Source organism: Plectropomus leopardus, chromosome 19 (genome assembly GCF_008729295.1).
Source record: "Plectropomus leopardus isolate mb chromosome 19, YSFRI_Pleo_2.0, whole genome shotgun sequence".
NCBI classification, from domain to species: Eukaryota; Metazoa; Chordata; class Actinopteri; order Perciformes; family Serranidae; genus Plectropomus; species Plectropomus leopardus.
In genome coordinates this window covers 12,982,552-13,003,327 of record NC_056481.1, presented here as the reverse complement: position 1 = coordinate 13,003,327, position 20,776 = coordinate 12,982,552, and the positions used below count along the sequence as shown (strand labels likewise).

The following is a 20,776-nucleotide window of genomic DNA, read 5'->3' as shown; positions in this document are numbered from 1 at the left end:
GAAACGAGAAAAAACAATAATCAGAGATCAAAAATAGTGGCTTAAAAAATTCTAATCAGTGCTTAGAGTACAAATTTCCTACCCCCATTATCAATGAGCCAACGGTTGTGGCTACCCATGGGGTCCTGCTGCTTGATCACACCCACAAGATCTCCTTCCAATATAGAGACATCCAGATCCTGTGCTGCATTAAAGTTTCTCTCCGCCTGGAAAAGTTTCTCAGGACCATAGCGTACCAGAAGTCCTGCACGGTGCTCATCTGTCTGCAGGATGTAGTTTGGCTGAAGGTGACAAGGACAAGACTCATTGTTAGATCCTGAACTCATTGTGCATAAAATACAATGTAGCAAAAAATGGAATAAGGGTTTACGCACAGGTCCCTGCAGCTGTTTTTTAGATGTCTGCTTCTCCAGAGTCTTCTTCTCAAAGGTCTTCTTTGTGGTGGTGGCTGGAGGAAGGTTCTCCGGGCAGAAGCTAAAGCTCTGCAGGAGTTGGAGGACTCGGCTGTACTCTTCTTGAAACTTAGCAATCAGGTTGCCCTCTGTGCCAGCTTTGTTAGAAAACTGGAGAAGGGGGAAAAAAAGGGTGAGGAAAAGTCTGAGTTAAGAACAGAAGGTGGCAACTAAGGTTGAGCCAGTATAAAAAATTTCAAACTGGTTTGGCACCAAGCTAAACACAAGTTTTGCTAATACAAGTTGGATTTAGCACCCTGACACCATCGGCCCTAGCTGCTGTGTCGATTTCGGCTACTTTTTAATTTGCCAGAAAGAGTCATAATGACAAATTCTGGTCAAGCAAGTTTGCATAAATCCAACAATTTAAGTTTGTACATTGGCAAAAATGTGAACTGATTCAACACTAGTAGCAATAAATACAACTGCATTTGAAATGGATGGCACTTTTTCAAAATGGGCCTAAAATATTCCTGAAAACTGTCCCACTTCCTTCAACACGTTCATAAACAAAGACACACTCACAGCCTGTAGGAGGGGCTTCAGCTCTCCCAGTGTCGTCTTCATAAAGTCCTTCTGGGCCTGAGCGAAAGCCCTCACACAGCCAGTAAAAAGCTCCTCTGCAGCACCGTGGAACTTGGGGAGCTCATCTAGAAGTTGGGCGTTGAGCGCCTCATAGTTGTTGCGCGCCACCTGAAGCTCATCCTGGACACGGCGGTCCTTGAGGCGATCTGCGCGCTCCTTGCAGTTGTCGTAGTCAAGCAGCTTGTCGAAGCGCTTTTGGATGAGTTTGTGCGGTCCAGCGAACATGAGGAGGAGCTGTGTGAGCGGATTGATGACTAAGGCCTCTGTGCGCTCCTTCTGCTCAGAGTGTGAGGAAAGAGGTACGTCAGATAATGTGATGTGACCGGTGGATATTCCTAATACACCTTTACAGCAGTTAAATAAAGCTAAACAAAGGAAGAGGACTTACAAACTGCGTGAACTGTTTGTCGCTGATGCAGCGGTGAGCTCTCTGAAAGCGCTCGGGGTCGAGGATGCTGCGCTCTGTGTAGATGTCACAGAAACTGATGGCTGCCAAAACCTTCACAGATGCTGACTCCTAAGAGAAGCATTGTGTTACAATTACTGCTGAATATTTCATTAAACACAGTTAGATTACATTAAATTAAAATTTTGGAAATAATTGATAATAATTCAAATGTGTTTAAAAATGAGAAATCAGGCACAATACGTATTTTTAGGTGTGTCTCCTTTTTCCATGTGACGGTGGTAATCTGCTCTTACCCTTATATGTTGCAGGTACAAGGAAATGTCCCTGATAAAAGACTTGATGAGTCTCTCCTGCAGTCTGAACTTCTTCTCAGCTTCATCAAATGCTTCATCTTTAATCTGTGAAAAAAAGACGGACAAAGATGAGAACCAGCACACACACATACAGGTGGCATTCCCTCCACTTGGCTGTGATGGCGTACCTGGGGTGAAATTCCTGTCAGGTGTTTGAGGTGGCTGCTGACTCTGTTGGATTTTTTGATAATGGAGTGCATGCTCAGCTTTGAGATCTTGTCAATGAACGTGTCCTCGTCGCCTTTCCTGTACTTCACCACTGTGGACAGCAGAGGGAAAACAGTAAAGACTTTGTAATGGATAAATGCTTTCCCAATTACAGACAAATTAGCAAGCTTTAAAGGGACAGTTCATCCAAAAATCATAAGTACATATTTTTCCTCTTACCTGTAGTGCTATTTATTAGTTTAGTTTGTTTTGATGTGAGTCACCGAGTGTTGGAGATATTGGCCAGAGAGGTTTCTGCCTTCCCTCCAATTTAATGGAACTAGATGGCACTCGGCTTGTGGTGCTCAAAGCACAAAAAAAAAACATTTGAAAAAATGTAACAGCGATGTCTCTCTCCAGATAATCCACAGACCGTTTTTTTTTAAAGTTCAATATAGGAACTCCACTGACCAACCGTATAACTGCGGAAAGTGCATCTACTAATGGATGATAGGCTCATGCATGTAACAGTGCACCATGCAAACTTTGATAGCATCTTCCTCGGCTGAGCTGTAACGTGGATGCACTCTTACCTCTGCGCGGTGCAACGGTTGGTGGGTGGGGTTCGTAAGAAAGAAAATAGTTCCTATATGAAACTGCTCACAACAAGGTCTGTAGATTATCTTGCCTGATTGGGTCATGATTTCTAGAAAGAATTTTTTCCTCGCTCTTTTTTTGGCACTTTCAGCACCACAAGCCAAGTAGAATCTAGTTTAATTATATCTGAGAGAAGTCAGACACAGGGCCGGCTCTTGGCATAGGCAATATAGGCGGTCGCCTAGGGCGCCATCTGCTGGAGGGGCGCTGCCACGCCGCCAGTCCCCCTTGGCCTCGAGGGAAAATAATAATAAAATAATAATTTTCTATGCCCACTGGCACCCTCACTTAGTGTTTTCTGTCTAGAAAAAAAATATATTAACATTACAAATAAATAAACAGTGACATGTTCCTAAATTATGTGTGAGCACGTGATGTGTCGTTATTGGGTGCGGAAGTGCGGGTTAGGGTTAGGGCGCCTAGGGCACCAAATTGGGTAGAGCCGGCCCTGGTCAGACATCTCTACAGCTGATTTCTCCAACACTCATCTACTCACACAAAACAATCTATTCTGATAAACAGCATTACAGGTGAGAGGAAAAATATGTGGTTTTGATTTGGGAGTAAACTGTCCCTTTACGGGATTTTTTGTTTTCTTTTTTACCAAGGTCTTTCCTGCGCTTGTACTCGTTGATGTTTACGTTGATCTCTTTAACAGCCTGCAGAGCTTGAGTCAGCTGGGGCCGGTCGTGGTGGCTCTCGGGTGTGGCCCCCAGCAGCTCCATCAGCAGCAGCGGGTAGCGCATCACCCGCTGCACCGGCTTGATTAAGAAAGAGCCGAGGTTGATGTAATTTGTTTTCCCCCTGAAAAGATGACACAGACAACAGATTGGGTTTGATTAGAGGGAAAAATTAGATTATGAGAAGAATTTGAGACTCACAGTCAGCAATCCAGCCACCATTACAGTCACAGCTATTAAATTATGTTCCCATGTTCATGTAACACATGTCTCTGTATCATGTGGATGTCATGATCCAATGATATGTAACCATCATCACATATTCTGATGATGCTTAATGCAGTTTTTGGGAGATATAAAAAAAACAGTTTTCACCATAAAAACAATATTGATCTGCTTAATTTTAATGCAATCTGGAGGACAAATTAGCAACAAATTTAGCTGTATAATTTAGTAATCTTCTCATTTATTATATCATTTCTTGGCATTGACAAAGTATGTATACACACATTTTTCACTTTGTCAATGAAGAAAAAAACATGCAATTTGACAGGTTTAAAGTGTTTGAGGTGGATTTGTGGTTACCAGACTTTTTTTTTTTTTTAACCATGAAAAGTGCCTTTAAAGCTTGACACCAGTTAATGTAAATTGCTGTTGCTGTTTTAGTCCAGTAGATGGCATTAAATTAGTTTCCAAGGATCAACAATTCCTTTGCTTATCCACAGAGGAGGAGGAGGAATAATTCACTTCACAACAGTAGCATACAGTATTCACATGCACGTGCAAACACAAACAGCAAGTTCATCCCATTGCAGGGAAAGGAATTCAAATGGCAGCACTGATGAGTCTCCCACACTCAGCACACACGTAGTAACACACACAAACACACAGAGGTAATTTCCAGGGGGGTTAGTGAGTAAAAAGCATGCGGTCAAGATGATTGTCATGCTTGAATTCACGACGAAACTCGTGGAGACTTACCACTCACGATATATGGCCCTGTTGAGGGGAAGGTTGGAGAGAGATAGAAAAATGACAAAAACAGGATTTATAAATCTCTGGCCTGATCAGGAATGTTTCATTTTTCCACACGTCTAAATTTAGCAGAACTCTAAAGAAAGTATCTGCCTGTGCAGAGATTAAATCCAGGATTTGACTTTGAAAGGTCATTAAAAGATTCAAGCCTGCTGCACTGGCGGTTGTTATGGTTTTGTTTTGTGAATTTTCTCTTAAAGCTGGACAGAGGCCCAGTGTGGCAGTAAAACTTGGCAATTTCTCAAAACTGGCAGAACACACAACCTTTTAAAACTGAACAGGTTGCAACACACGCACACACTACAGAGAAGACTATTATTTACCTGACAAGGTTTATTATAAACTTGCAAAATGACTAAAAAAACAAATGAAAAACAACACACACACACACACACACACACAGCTGTACACTGTCCTTTTGTTTAATAAGACTTCTTGGAACGAGCACCCTCTTCTTTTTTTTTTTTTTTTTTTTAGGTTTCCGGTCTGCCAATCCCTGTGTTTACCTTCAAACACAGATTGATGACTTTATTTTACAGGAGTGTCAACTTAAGTGTCTGAGTCACTGATGGTGAAACCAGACAGGTGAAACCAGGTAGGGCACATTCTACAACTGCTCTACATTACTGAGGAGCAGCCATGGCGCTCGATCTGGTAGTGTTCATATGGCAGAAGGAGTGAGGTTAAGGTATTTTTAAAGAAAAACGGCAGATATTAAGTGTAAATAAGTTTCAGACTGAAAAAGTACGTCATCTGTTTGAAGATTTACTGCACCTCTCTATCATAACTTGCCCATGCGTCAGAGTTCAAAGTCTGCTGAAGAAATCCCATCATAAATTAATCCCATGTGACCAACTCCTTACAAGAAGTCACACTGTAGCCTTGAACACCATGACAACGTGACTTTTTGAAATCATTTACGACAGGAAATCTGGATTGCCATAATGTCTACAGATTCTGTAAACCATATCACGCTTGTTTACAGTAAGTTCCCAGGTAGAAAACCCTTGTGTCCCGTACATGAAATAAAACAACACTGAGAAAACACAGCATCAAATGTTTAGTTTTTAGCCAGTTAGATAATAAAATCCTTACTAGTTTAAATGTATATTTTATTTACAATACTTTCACCACTTAACCTCGCTGTCAGAGAGATTTTTTCATGGGGAACTGAAGCCATTATCGCAAAGCCAGCAGACCTCTGACAAAAAAAACAGTAATTTTACTTCAGGAAACATGGGAGTCTCCAGTCTACTGCTGCCTCCATTAGTTAATGTGTAAATTAAAGCGGTGAAGATATTCAAAATCCAGCGTACAGTTAAACTAATATTGAAGTTTTTAGATGGAAAAAATACATTTGACAGCTGTCCCGTCCAGTAAAGTCTTTTTAGCTGCCATGCAGGTAAATTTGGTTTACCAAAGATGCTAGCTAAGCAAATGAGCACAGTAGAAATGTCAAATAGTTTAGACCACGATGTCTAACTATATATTTTTAAAAGTTACAGTTTCAGCTAAAAATGACGACAGTAATTAACAAGTTTGCGAATTTCAAATGTCTCCAAAATTAATATCAATTGCCAGTGTTCGACCTGGACGTGAATGTTGCTGTTTTTAGTGCCATGTCATGGGGATTCAGTCTATTTTAAAACTGTTGTTGTAGTGCAAAAACCTATTCAAAACAACATTAAGTGTACTGAAACACATGCTGTAACAATACAACTGCCATGACTTTTTCACTTGCTGAACTTTACAGACAATAAATGATCAACAGCCCTCTGTAGTTAATATTAGTTAATATTTAACTGTAAATTTGATTAGTGGGCACTCTGGCTTTGTTTTCATGCTTTTACACACAAGAACATGCATGTTTGTTCACTCTAGTGCAAAAGATTTTCCAAAGTCAAACACAAGTCAAAGCTGAAAATCTGGAACTAGTGAGTGAACCCTTTCTTTCTTGCACTTTTTTCTCCTCTTACTGACTCACCTCAGTCTCTCCAAACACTCCAACACATGATGCTGGATGTTTTCGTCTTTCTCGTAGGTCTCCAGCAGAGAGATGGCATCATCATGGTTCTGGCAGTAGATCTTGTAAACCTCTTCCAGCTCAGCTTTGAAGCCCAGAAATACTTTTCCTGAGAACACAGCATGCAGAAACATTAAGTCATGTTTTCATTTAAAAAGGGAAACAGCGAAGAAAGGAGGAGTATATGTTTTAATCAGATAAAAATGACACCCAAACAGACAAAAAAAGAGCAAAATTCAAGTAGGAATTTATAAAAATCTGTGATTTTTTTTCCCCCAAATTCTTCCAAAGGTGGCTATTTTCAAAATACATTCAAAGTCTTACCCAACCTATAAAATGTTATCAGGTGGCAGTTTATGGTGGAAACATGAATACAGTACAAAGCACAGTGAGCAGGAAGAAGTCACTTGACTCGACTGTTGGCAAAACAATGACTTCATGATATGCATCTTTTAAAAACTAGCTTCTTACCAATAGAGTCGCTGTCTTGCAGTGTTTCAAAAAGGCGTTTTGACAGGTCGATCACAGAGCTGATGTTGCCAAAGAGACCTTCAAAGTCCACATTCTTCACCTTTAGGAAATGCAGATAGAAAGTGTCAAAACAATGATAAACGTTCCTCTGTGCTGTCAACCAATGTACACAGCCAAAACACTACTATCCCAATTATTACTGTTTTTAAAGCATCCTGGTCATGTATATCCTTGATTTAGAAACCAAAAAAAGGCCTTATCCCAGGTTTGAGAAACCTGTTTGTACCAGTTGAGCACTCCAATAGAAACCATTATATCTTGATAAGTAAATATCTTATCCAGGTTTAAAATCATTCTTTCATAAATGTTCAGAGGTGCCACCTTCAAGCAAGTAACATAGTACTTAGTCAGTAAAATTAAAAAAACAAATGACATAAAATGTAATTATTTTCTACATGGTGAAAAATAAAAGTAAATGTCTGACATTTGTAATGTAGGCGACACATGTTGCCTTCATCCTCCATGACTGAAAATTAGATGACAAAGTTACTGTACAAGTAGAGGAAAATGTAAATGCAGTCAAAAACCAAACTAAGTAATGTATATTTATGTATACGGGGCAAGCGAATAACCAAATTTTTCTGCATTGTGTTCCATGCAAACTTTACATCCCAAATATGATGAAAATACATGTCGAAAGACCCTGTTGAGCTGGATAATGTGTGTGGCACCTCATAATAACTTTAAACCATAAATCTAAATATTTTAAAAACAATCACATATAATAAACTTGTTTTCTGTCCTGTAGTGAAAACTTTTCTTTTTTTTGAACAACTCTCTTAAAAGTATATTTTGCCAATTTTCATCAAGGTCTTGTCACTGTGATGCGAGGAGTGCGTGCGAGAGGAACTCTCCATCCATGAACAACAATCCACTGCATGACCCTAAACACGTAATCCTGCGGATTTGGCGGGCAGACAGGCAGGAAGCTCCGGGAGTTGGCGGCACAGGGGCCCCTTCACACCGATCATGTGCACACACTCCCCACAGCATGATGACACAGACCTGCTTAAAAAAATCAGAACATACTTAAACTTCATCTCCACAATGTTTACATCTTTTTTTACCTGCTTCTTCTGCAGTGGCTCGATGATCTCCTCTACACACATCTGCAGGTCTTTGATGTAGTCGCTCTCCGTCTGCAGCAGCTCCTCAATGACCTTTGACCTCTTCTCCAACATCCTCTGCTCGGGATCCTCTGTGCCGGTGGCGGGGGTCGAGTCGGAGGTCGTGGTGGAGTCCAGGGGTCTGGGCTGGGATGATAGGAGCGTCATCTCTGGAGAGACAGGAAAGGAGACAGATTTAGTTCAATCTAATCTGAAATACTCTTAATCATGAGCTTCTCTTTTAATATTTTTGATCAGGCAGTATTCAAAACAAATCTTTCCATTTCTTCTTATAATAGTATCAATTTCTGCTTGTTCATTGCCATGAAATCTGCATGAACACAAAGCTTGTCGTAGCAAGAAACACAAAGGGGTTACTCTAAAGATGACAAAGTCCAAAAAGGGAAAGAGGAAAACGTTCCCAGCCCATGTCTCCATTCATTGTATCCAAACATACTCCTGCCCGCCCACCCACCCGCTCCGCCCTTTACTCTTCCTCCTGTCCGACCAGCTTTTGATCAATGTCTCTGCTCTCACTCCCAAAGGGCTGATCTCTGGGGGTGCCTGGGACTGGAGGGAGAGCCTGGTTTATGCACCAATGCTTTTTATGAATGGACCCAAAACTGGAGTGGACTCAGGCTCTTTGTGTGTGGTACAATGGCCTGTGACAGCAACTACAGACGTAAAGGCTCTCAGGGACCGAGCAGACATTAAAGAAGGGGGACTGAGGGAGTAGAGATAACAGTATTAGAGAGTAATGATACATGTTTCTGAAGATATCTTGAGTCAACACATCTGTTGTCTTTATCTTTCATTACTCAGTGAGACATTAGGCTCTTGGGTTAACGGATATGTCTGGTGATATTCTATGATTTTCTTATTGTCAACAATTCCCATTAAAAGAAAACTGACCATGAATTGCTTGTGTATATAAAGGCAGAGCTTATTCTTTCATGCACAGACCTCCATTGTCAACCAAAAACTATTAAAACACACCAATAAGCCACATTGTTGCATTTGCTGAACATGAGCACTGTGAGTTATTTAAATTCAATTCTGCATACACCATCCTGCTGCTGTGAATACTCACTAGAGCGCCAAATTTGCAGCTGAAAAAAAGTCCCCTAATATTGCAATACTCTGTTTAAAGGAGCATGTCTATCTAGATTGTTTTGGTGTGAGATATCAGCCGTAGAGATGTCTGCCTTCTCTCTAATATAATTGAGCTAGATTGTACTTGGCTTGTGGTGCTCAAAGAACCATATGATAAATAAGAACTAAACAACAATTTCTCTTGCCAGAAATCATTACCCAGTTACTCAAGATAATCCACAGACCTTGTTGTGAGCAGTTTCATCTAGGAACTATTTTCTGTCTACTGAACTACACCCACCAACCAAATCACTGCGCAGAAGGAAACTTGCATCTACTGCTTGCCCACCCAGCAACACTGAGCTAACTAACATCTAAGCTCAGCTGAGGATGATGTTCTTCATGTCTACGTCTCGCACTGTCGCAAGCACGAGACTCTCTTCCAGGAGCAGGTGCACACTTCCTTCTGCGCTGTGACTTGGTTGGCAGCTGATACCTCCAACACTCTACAACTCACACAAAAACAATCTAGATTTTATAAATAGCACTTCAGGGAAGACAAAATATATATTTTTGATTTAGGGGTGACTGCCCCTTTAAGTAACATTTGATAAAACCTGCAGTTTTATGAAATTATTTACACTTTTTAAACCATGAGAGTATATGTTCATCACGTGCTTTTCTCAGATGTATGACTTCTGAAGGGACAAATACACTTAAGACTGAGGAAATCATATCACAAGATGGATTGATACAATGATGGCTTTAGTCTCCGCATGGATATTTTGCCAACTACAAAAATGTATATTATTTGCAGCTTTACCCTTAAAGCGTGACTGTGACGTGGAGAAAATGCTGAAGAAACATTTGTGCATTCAACACATGCAGCACTGATGATTTGTCACTTTGTGTTATAAGTTAGACGAACATATTCAAAGTGGATCATATTTCCAAATCTTATTCTGTGCTGTAGTTGGAGGTTGTGTATATTTTAGTACAAAGCTCTGCTACATCTCAGCAGGTGAGGATGCAGCATGTGTTTACAAATGAGGGTGACGTCACCGTCGCTCCTGGAACAGATGCTGTCAGAGGCTAATGACGTTAACTCTGCTTACCCTCATGTCACCCCATGCACTTGACAATGTTTGCATGCTACAGACACACAGACAGACTGCTGCACTGACACACTTTCGTTTTAATCACATAAAAGTGGGTAAATCATTTCGAGAATTTTATCCTAAGTGTGGCCACCTTTTGCGAGAGTATCGCGACCGGACCTTGCAAAGCTTATTTGCAAAGCTTTTCAAGTTTTGATACAAAAATATATGAACGTATATTTTATGAGCTGACTTTGCATCTGATCCTCAGGCCACCTGCCTTTTGTCTTCCTCCAACCCTGACCTCACCCCCCTCTCTCTTCACGTGACTTGGCTAAAGCTCGACCCAAAGGAGATTTTCTCAGTGCTTGCACCATATCTCCCGTCCGTCACTGCTGCTCTGCTAACTGCCGGCGCTCCGGCATTTCCCCACTGCTGAGAAAGTAGCTCGCTAATGGGTTTTAAAAGTCACACAGCAGCGACACAATGCAGAGAGAGACTGAAAACAAAAGACTCAAGAGTTTAATTGGAATCAATCGGCTCATTCCCACGTTTGATCCTCCACATGCACACACAACTGCATCATATGCTCCACTTCACGTGGTTAAATATGCAGCTATTTCCATCATAACCAACCTGTGAAACCCCATGACTGGAATTTGACCTACTTCTGTGGACTTCTGTGCAGTATTATAAAGAAGGTCCAGGCATCGCACACTTTTTTGCACTAGTGCACACACAAACACACAGACTTCAAACAGTATAACTCTAATGTACAGCAGAACGGCTATTCATTAATTAGTGATGGAAATTTTTTCCAAAACATTCTCTATCTGACAACTGAATACAGAAAATAAACACCAATCTGAGGTGACCATAACATGTTAAAATTTAGCTATCAGCATGTGGAACAGGATCTGCCTGTGTTACTCAGTCTGCATCAACAAGAAACACCCAGAGAACCACAGATTAGCATCTACTGAACCACACACCGGTGACTGGACGCCAACAATCAGAGAAACTAATCCCTCAACAACAATCTGCTACTGAAAACCTCATTATGAAATCAAGCTTTTCAATACAGAAAGTTTTCTGATCAGGAAAACTAGGAAAATAAAGTTTTCTAGGAATTACTTTTCACAGTTAAGAGAATGATTTTGAAGTCCCTAAGGGTCAAAATTCACTGAGCTGAATTGAGACCAATTCATTTTCCTCTCAATCAGGTAAAATCATAGAAACATTGAACCAGCTACTAAAGAAAATAGTCACTGTTGTCAGTTATTATGGCGACAACTCACATCGGTAAAGAGTCACATTCCGTAGTTCGAGAACAATGTTTAAGCTTATTCTTTCACCTATTTTCCTTATTAAAATAAAAAAAAAAAAAAAACCCCAAAAAAACAAGAGCTGTACACCCATCAAAGTTTCTCTCTTTCCCTCAACTAAATTCAAAGATTAGATAATAGAATAAATAACTTTTTAACCATTGTAGCTTTACTTTCATTACTGTGTAGCTGTAGTCTGAATGTCAACACCTGTTGATTGCTGATTCAATATCTGCAATATAATGACCAATAAAGGACAAATGGTATCTGATGGGAAGACAATTGATTAGTAATTCTATAAAAAGTAATGTATTGCATTTTCAGTGAAAGTTTTAAGAAAGGAGATATTTAAGCTCTACACAAAAAAATAAAAACGTGTAATTAGATCATACCCTAAGCCTTGGGTGTATGGTATATAAAAACACACTCATACTGTAGAATTACACCAAAAAATTAATTAGTCAAAAATGTGACATAAAATTGCATGATTGACTCAAACAACCATACCAGAAAAACAGGGATCTGCAGGGGGTTCAGGGGTGTCTGTGCAGACACCCGGCATCACGAGGGTTAATAAACGAGTTGCATTCAAACACTGACCTGGTTACGCATTGTTGGAAAGTGTGGAAAAATAAAACAAAGAGACTGCCTGTGTAATCTCTTGACATAAAGGGGGTTATGGGTTATATATGGGCTAATGAAGGCAGAGGAACTGTATGCCTTTGATTCCCTGCACTCATTAAATTTCTATGCAGGCCTAACATTGATGAGAACTGAAAAACAATTTTCAGTAACAGATTTCTTCTCATACACTAAAAACAAACCCCTTTCTACTTTGCATCAAAATGTTTCATGTATCCTGATCGTAAATTTGATTAATCCCAATTACATTTACATCTAGTATGATTATACGTCTCCAGTGTTTATAAAAGATCTGATTGAAATTCGATAGTTCTGTCTACCTCAAAAAACCCAACAGCTATAGCTGCTCACCAGTTGCTTTGCTTCATAAATGGTTTGATCTGTGTCAGACAAGTGTCTAGAATATCAAAAAGCTTACTTTTTGATTTTTTTCCTTGAAACTTAGCTCGCTGCTACCTGCTAAAATGCAACTTGCGTAAATGTGGTCATGATGCATCCCTGACCATCTCCAGAGGTGGTTTGGTTGATCGGATCACCATCCAATGCATTATGGGTGGATTTACATCTGTGCTTTCATGTGGTCAAGCACTCTCTGGATGCTGCATGTAATTGGTTAACCTAAATTACATTTTATGTAAGGTGTAAAGGGGTTCAGAGATTGTGTGTCCCAGCTTTCAGTCACTGCTTGCACTGCACAGGCATCAACAATCAACAGGTGGAATCAACAACGTATAGCAGAGAGGCACCTGTTTCCAAAAAGCTGGTTCATCTGGACATCTTTGAACATGGAACATCCTCTTTTTTTAACATCAGCTGTGATCCACATTTGGGTTTTTTTGGTTGTTTTTTTTTTTTTTTATGGACACAGCAAACATAACCTGCTTTTTGGAAACAGGGGCCTGATCAACTCACATGAATCAGACAGACAATTTCAAAATGGTGTCAAGTTGGAAACAGTTCTTGATTGCCGTCACCGCAACGTATGAATAACATTCATCACGAAGCTTAGAGTTAAAAATACACAGCAGACTGGATTTCTGGAGCAGCCACAACAGGGAGTGTGCTTAATAACACCATAAAATGACAACATCTCTCAGGGCACCGCACCTTCCATATTCAGTATGACTGCAGTCACAGTCACAGCTGATTAACACAGGGCATCAGGGATTTAACAAAAAGCAAAAATAAAGGGCAGCTTAGTCAGAACACAAAGGTTAAAGTGGCCTAAAGATTAGTGAGTATGATTATGGGCATCTTAAACTCCTATTGTGGTTTATAGTTAATATGCATTGTCTTATTTTTGTGAAATCCAGCTTTTTGTGTTTGTTTTGCAAGTTTAACCAAAAACAAGAGTAAGAGGCTCTTTGTCTGGTTTTTCCCACTTAAATGCATGCAACAATGCTCATATTTAATTTTTGTGTGACATTTAGAAAAAAAGGTGCTTCAATGTCGGGGACTGGTTAAAATTTTAAATAGGCAAAAAAAAAAAGATCAAATATGTAATTTTAATGATTACAAATGCATTTTTAAGTCCTTTAACAATGCTTTTTAGCATAGCTTTAACTTCCCCCTTAAATCTGAGCTGTAAAAAACACAAACCAAACATTATAATAAATATTCTCCCAAAAATTCACGGCTGCATTCTTTCCATATGCTCGCTGCCTCATACAGAGACAGAAAGACAGCAAGAGGGACAAAAGAGAAGATGATGAGGCTGCACCCACCTGCTGCTTGCAACTTTCTTCAAACCACTTCAAAAACAAGCACATCCCCCTCCCACACATACAAAGTAGTTCAGACACCGCCGCCCATTCTACGATAGTCCATTGTCAAACTGAAGTCTAGCTCCTGAGCCTTGTAGAGATCCGTGCATCCCGTTGCAAAAACTCCATTTCAAAACTCCAATTACCATGAGAATGGATGGGAACCCAACATCATCAAACACACACATTCACACACTCACACAGACACCCGGGAGGACGACCACTGAGGCAGATGAGAAAACCTGGAGCTGGACTTTTGCTGCTTGATGCTTAAAATCAACAGGTGTCCTTTAACATGCATGTGGCACTTTGAATTTTTTGCAGCTAAATATATTGATGATTTGATTGCTATTTTACTATTCATATGTTTTCTGGGTGTGGTCTTTATATAAGCCAGTACAGGTTTCAACCACACCCTCATGTGTACTTTTTATGTTTTTGCGCTCTGGCAAAGATGCACTTTTAGTCAAGAATCTTTGTAAAATTGTAGTTTTGTCAATAAAGACTCACATTAATTATGTCCTCCATACCATAAATAGCATAGAGCAAGTGCTGATGAATTCTCTAAGCACTGACGCAGTTGCCTTTTCCTACGCCCTTATGAATTCTCCTTCACATCTTTCCTTGACCTTACAATATTTCCACTGAGGTCAAGGAAAAGTTTCAAGGAAAAAGACACGACGTAATTCTTTTTTGACTAATTGACAGCAGCTTTAATATTTTTTTCCCTGCAGTGAGCAGCACCTCAAATTTAATTTGTGAATCAACAGCAGACTTAATAATTGACCTGGTTGAATCTGCAAACTAAACCTTAAAATCAGTATGAAATTGGGACAATGTATCTATTGTTAGTTGCTGTACATAAACTAAGTTAGCTGATATCTTAGCCTCCTTTAAAGGTGCCTTGCTTGATCTGTTATGAAAAAAATCTCCCTGACTGCATATGTTGATTCCTGTCCTTCATGTTTTTGCCCCAAATCAGGTGTCACACGAGATTCATTACTGAGCTTAATTCATCTATTTATTTAAAGCAATCTCATTTAAATTTTATATTTCAAACACTATTTTGTTGATGGAAAATAGGACAATGACCCCTTGTGTATCTGGTAACACTTTCTTAAATGTTTAATGCTGCTTTTCTGATAGAAATAGTTATTTTTTATATGTTCGGTGGCATGAACTCATATTTTACATTTATTAGGGCTTGTGCTGTGTGGGATGGATCAAATTCAGTGAAGTCTTAAGTCCAGTTCAGTGATGAATCTGTTTCATGTTTCACAGTCTGCTGACACCTGACTGAGCTCCTCCTCTCACAGGCTGAATTCTATCAAAATAATGAGGCCTAGAATCAACATTTTCCCCTAAATCCTCTCAAGTTGTCTTGCACTCAAGGATATTTTTAATTCTTTTAATAAATCCAAAACCATCCAAGTTAACTCAAGAATATTCTTGTTTTTTTTTTTGTTTTTTTTTACTCTTAAGAAATAACTTTTTATCAAAGATATTATACTGTGTTGCACAGCTGCAGTAAGTCAAGTCTTCAAACAATCCTGCTGAATTCATTCTCTGTAGACAGCAAGCTCCTCAAACAGCCGTGCAAAGTAAAAAGTTTTGGCCCTGCACAGAGCGCTCTAAGGTCAGACACAATCAGCGCTGTGTGTGTGCTCTGCTCCAAAGTTCACAGCAGAATGCACTGTCACCATGGCAACAGGAACAACGGGGGCCCACCTCATATCAAGCCAAGTTTTGGAGAGCAGGGCGTGGCTTTGCTGACATGATCACATGGGAAACTCTGCGTGAGCGTTCAGTTGGGACATGAGAATACAAGTTTGCAGACTCTTGAAAATGCCAAGACTTGCAGCAATATTTACCTAACAACCTGCAAGCTGTGACTTGTGATTAATACTGGATATATTAAAAAAAATCCATGACGCTTGTAACTCGGATAAAAAAGCAATGTCAGCACAGGCAGAGTAAATATCAGCAAGACTCTTGACCCTCGTGTTGTCCTTGGGGTCATTCTGACCCCAAATGAAATCTTTTGCCATCAAAATATGTTTTTTATACTTATGTAAGCAAGGTCTATTGGCCCCAAATTCCAAAACGAAGGGAAAAATGTGTGGTAATGGGTTGGACTGAAGTAAAACTAAAGGTGTATCACAGAATTGATTGACAATTTCTACAATATGCTTTAAAATAACAGTCAAAACAAGGCAGGGTCAGAATGACCCCACAGGACAAAAGGTGTATGGCTATCGGGAGGACTAGTCACCTATGTACTTTGTGTTTTAGAGAAAGAGGCAGCCTTTATTTCCCTACTATTTGGTTTTATCTCTTAGCCTTTTGTCCCGATTTGTTCCACCAGCTGCTGCACCAGGTAGGAGGCCACTTAAAAATGGAAAAAAGGGGAGTTTATTTAGCGACATACCATCCTGTTTATCTGTTTTTAGGGTCAAAATGTCAAAAGGTCACATTCCAGCTCCCTGCACAATCTCACAGCAACCATTATGTAATATTGTTGGGAATTTCTTGTAATTACAGCCTCTCTGTTCACTCATCATAAAAGCAGGCTGTGTGTTAAAACATGTGGCATTGAGAATGTGATTTTCTCCACACTTAATCATGTGTTTGGCATCTACTGTTGGATACAAAGAGATACAACCCCTCTCGTTTCAAGGTGGGCAAGGCCACAACATAATTAAGTTGAATAAATAACTTGCTACAACGCTGGATAATAAATGGGAACAAGACTGATCTCTGGCTTCCTTGGAATTTCTCATTTCGTCCTGTTTGTGTGATGAACAATGTCCAATTACTTCAAGAGACCATCAGTTTTGCATATGTGCAGACTGAGCTTTAAGAGGAACCAAAGCCATTAAATGAGGGAACTATTCAGCCCAAAACACTACTGTCTTCATGTTAATGGGGAGAGGGAAGAGAATGGGACGACTGGGTCCCACAGGTGTTTTGGCGATACACATTTGTGCAAAACCTACTAGAAAAAAAACATTTTTAATATTTTTAAAGGGTCATGTATCCAACGCTAAGCAAACAACAGGCAATGGCATTATTTTTTTGTATACAGTGTAATGGCTGTTGCCTTCACTGCCTGTGTGGGAAAATATTTGTTCCTTCGGTTGCAACCCAAGTGTCAGAACTTCTCTGAGACTTTGAGATGACTGAACTTGCGTAGGACAAGTAAAGACAAAAATCAGCCTGAGGGCTTTATGACTTTTTCTACAAGTAAATAAGAGAATTGAGTTCAACTGTTCTGTTCTACAAATAAACAACAGGGTGACAAAATGCTCTCTCTAAATTTCTCAAATTACAACCCCCAATTTAATGAAAAATTGCCATTGTAGGAAAAGCAAACTTCTCAGGCCCCGAACAGACATCAGAGCGTGTTTTGCAGGTTGCAAAGCTTGCTCTCAGGCCTGTTTTGTTGAAACAGAGGGCTTTTTAGCAGCTGGTGGATGTTGCTCAATACCTGGAGCCAGATGACTTCACCAACTGTAGATACCAAGATCTGAACAGAAAACAGGCAAATTAATGCAATACTTGACATTTCGGGAAGGTTTTTTTCATTCATTTAAACTGTTTGAGTTTTTGGTAACTATGCGTACAGTTCATGGTTTCTGTGAACTAAGATCAGCTAACTTTCAACATCGCCCTTAGTAAAGTGCAAGAACAAAATCATTTGAACAATCTGTCGTCTCAACTGCTTTCTGACATTAAGGTTTAAGTTTAAGTGACTGACTGGCTGTTAGCTAACAACCTAACAATCCTTATAATAATTTAAAACCAACCAAAAGATATAAATTTACTGATACAAGAAATTTAACATGTACAGAAGCACTTCACTGATATTGATTTAAGCATCTCTGTTTATACAGTTAGTGTTTGAGATTGACACCCGTTTGTACTAACAAGAGCGAGTCTTCACCACACACCACAGTAAAACAATCACTGTGTGAACATGTAAATAAATTAGTCCCTGTAGCTACTGTCACAATGGACAAGATCAACACATGTAACCGCTGTAACAGTTTGGTCACACAAAATAAAACAACTGTGGTAGATTTAACCACAAATTAAAAAAATTAACATTTAAACAACTGCAATTTGTTTGACAAATACTGACAAAGGTGCTTTTTGCAGAGTGAGTATCTGGAGCACAAAACTGAGGGAAACTGGTGCAATGACAGTTTCTCTATGAGGAAATGAACTTAAATCACAACTGAAATACAACAGAAGAGAGCAGCTGTCCTATAGACAGTGCTGCATGTGTAGCGATATACAGTAGTGCTAACAACCGGAAATGTTCAGGTAATGACTATAGTGACTATTTCTCATCCACATGAGGAGTGAAACCACATAAACTGCATGAGTGAGGCCATGGCGGCCTCTAGCTCAGTGAGTAGAGCATCCGCCCCATGACGGCTGAATCCTTTAGAGCAGCCCGGGTTTGATTTGCTGCTTATCATCCCTATTCTCTCCCCCCCCTTTCTAATCTAATCAAGAACTAATCAAAAGTAAACTCATCCTGATGGAAAAGTCGGTCAAAGATCAGTTGTCTTTTCCCACACTTCTCTGCGAAAAACTCCAGATAACATCAGATGTCTTATTTATGCAGGTACCAGCAGCTTCCTCTCACCAGGAACTGAGGCAGGAAGAGTTATAAACACCAAACCCTTAAAAATTCTACGTTAATATCAGCATTTCCTTGATTTATTGATTTATTTGTGTCTGCCTGCCACAATATCAACATTACAATTTAAAATTGGTAAAATCGTATTTAATTTTAGAGCAGTGCGCAGCATATCAATTTGCTCAGCTCATGCCCCCTTGTAACAGAAATATTAAATCTAATAAATATAAATCTTAAATTTGTTGGAGCTATTATGTTGTTTTCTGACTTCTGTTTTACAGTTCTGTCGGGTGTTGTCACAGTGACGTTTGTGCCAGATTTGAGCTTCTTGTGATATCGCATTCACAAGAATATATGTACAAAAAATAACTTGCTCTGGAGCTGGCAATGTCCAGATGACAATTCTATGATAATAACAAAATATTTAAAATATTTCAATGACATCACTCAGCTTCAAAAAGCATTAAAGAAGACTGAGAATGAAGCATAATTAAATCATACACAGCGTGTGTGTGTTTACCACTGACTCATGAAGACATTTGGACTAATGAGCTAAATCTTTTTTTGCCGACTGACTTTTTTGCTTGCCAGCAGTGAGATAAGACGTCTTTAAAGCAGTGTTGTCTTAACTCCTAACTCCCCCTACCCCACTCTCCCACTGCTGCGCACCAATCACAGCAACCGCTCAGGGATTACAGAGCATACGCTGCCAGATCATAGCTGGATGACGACATATTACTCACACACAGACGCTCCAACATTGTCCATACAGCTGAATACTTTTTTTGAATAAAAAAGTTTAAGACAGAAAACTATGTGCATACTTAAACTCACATATTTCATAGGTTTTCTTGGTTTTAAATATTAAGCTTTAAAGTATTTTTCCCTCTCATTTTACATGTATGTCATTTGAAACGTTGATTGGCAGCTGCTCTATAGATTTTTCAGCCCCAGAGAGAGGTCTAATATCTATTACTGGATTACACAGAACAAAAGCCCTTGTAGATGCTTAAGGTCCATCTCAGAAAGCCTCGGCCATCACCTCAATGTCACTGAGTCACAGCGTAAGCCCAATAAGCGCTGCAACGAGATGCTCTAATGTTTTTAGCCATGCTATCAAACGCTTTACTCGAGGCAAACCCCTGACAGAGCTGAAACAGTTTAACGAGATTAAAGGATGACAGGATGACTGCAGAAGCAAGCGTGCATGTGTGTGTGTGTTTTGAAAAATGCCGTCATCTTTAAATAAGCCTCCCAGGCCTTCACCAGCACACACACATGCACACAAATACACACTGTGAATCAGTATCATCTTGCAGTGAAGGAGTCAGGCCCGTGCTGGCCACCGCCTGGCACCAGACAGACCCCCGCCATCCACTCACCATGCTGACGCTAGGGATTAATACTTGGACTCCCGAAATGGATGTGTGGTGGGGGCCGGTGTGTACTTTGTGTGTGGCTGTGCATGCATGTGTGTGTGTTTCTAGGTAACTGGGGGAGGGGTCATGGGGCGCCACCTGCTTCTTCTCAGACACAATAAAGCGAGTCAGAAGCGTGCTCTCTCTTTCTTCGATTCCTAATGAAACACGGTGGAACACACACACATGCACACAAATACACACTGTGAATCAGTATCATCTTGCAGTGAAGGAGTCAGGCCCGTGCTGGCCACCGCCTGGCACCAGACAGACCCCCGCCATCCACTCACCATGCTGACGCTAGGGATTAATACTTGGACTCCCGAAATGGATGTGTGGTGGGGGCCGGTGTGTACTTTGTGTGTGGCTGTGCATGCATGTGTGTGTGTTTCTAGGTAACTGGGGGAGGGGTCATGGGGCACCACCTGCTTCTTCTCAGACACAATAAAGCGAGTCAGAAGCGTGCTCTCTCTTTCTTCGATTCCTAATGAAACATGGTGGAACACACACACATGCGCACCTACTTTCTTATGTTGTATTAGTTTTCTGTGTTTACATACCACACTTTTCGTCATTGTTAACAGCTGATAACATCATTGCCCTTGGCCTGGGCATATAACCTCAATACTGTGAGTGCACACCAACATGGACACACAGAAATGTGTCCATAGGATTTCAAATTAGCATCAAGTGCATGGTTATATTCTTAAGTGTCTTTCATTACTCTTTTGACAAATACTTTCAAGCTAAATTAGGAAACTCTTCTTACTCTAGACTATATTATATTTTAAGTTGATATAAGTATGATACTGA

At 40.0% G+C, this 20,776-nt stretch overlaps 1 protein-coding gene across 3 annotated transcripts in view; it reads right to left on the bottom strand.

Moving 5' to 3' along the window:
• LOC121958461 (dynamin binding protein) overlaps window positions 1-20,776 on the bottom strand; it is a 56,210-nt gene that overhangs the window by 2,735 nt on the left and 32,699 nt on the right. For 2 of the 3 annotated variants that reach the window (XM_042507395.1, XM_042507397.1), the window contains 11 exons: window positions 7,940-8,148; window positions 6,813-6,912; window positions 6,303-6,450; window positions 4,265-4,282; window positions 3,208-3,407; window positions 1,928-2,058; window positions 1,740-1,844; window positions 1,426-1,554; window positions 978-1,313; window positions 375-563; window positions 83-281 (listed from right to left, as the gene is read on the bottom strand). In XM_042507395.1, coding sequence (XP_042363329.1) covers window positions 83-281; window positions 375-563; window positions 978-1,313; window positions 1,426-1,554; window positions 1,740-1,844; window positions 1,928-2,058; window positions 3,208-3,407; window positions 4,265-4,282; window positions 6,303-6,450; window positions 6,813-6,912; window positions 7,940-8,148 — 1,764 coding nt within the window. The remainder of the gene's footprint in view (window positions 1-82; window positions 282-374; window positions 564-977; window positions 1,314-1,425; window positions 1,555-1,739; window positions 1,845-1,927; window positions 2,059-3,207; window positions 3,408-4,264; window positions 4,283-6,302; window positions 6,451-6,812; window positions 6,913-7,939; window positions 8,149-20,776) is intronic. The other variant, XM_042507396.1, reaches the window with a different exon arrangement.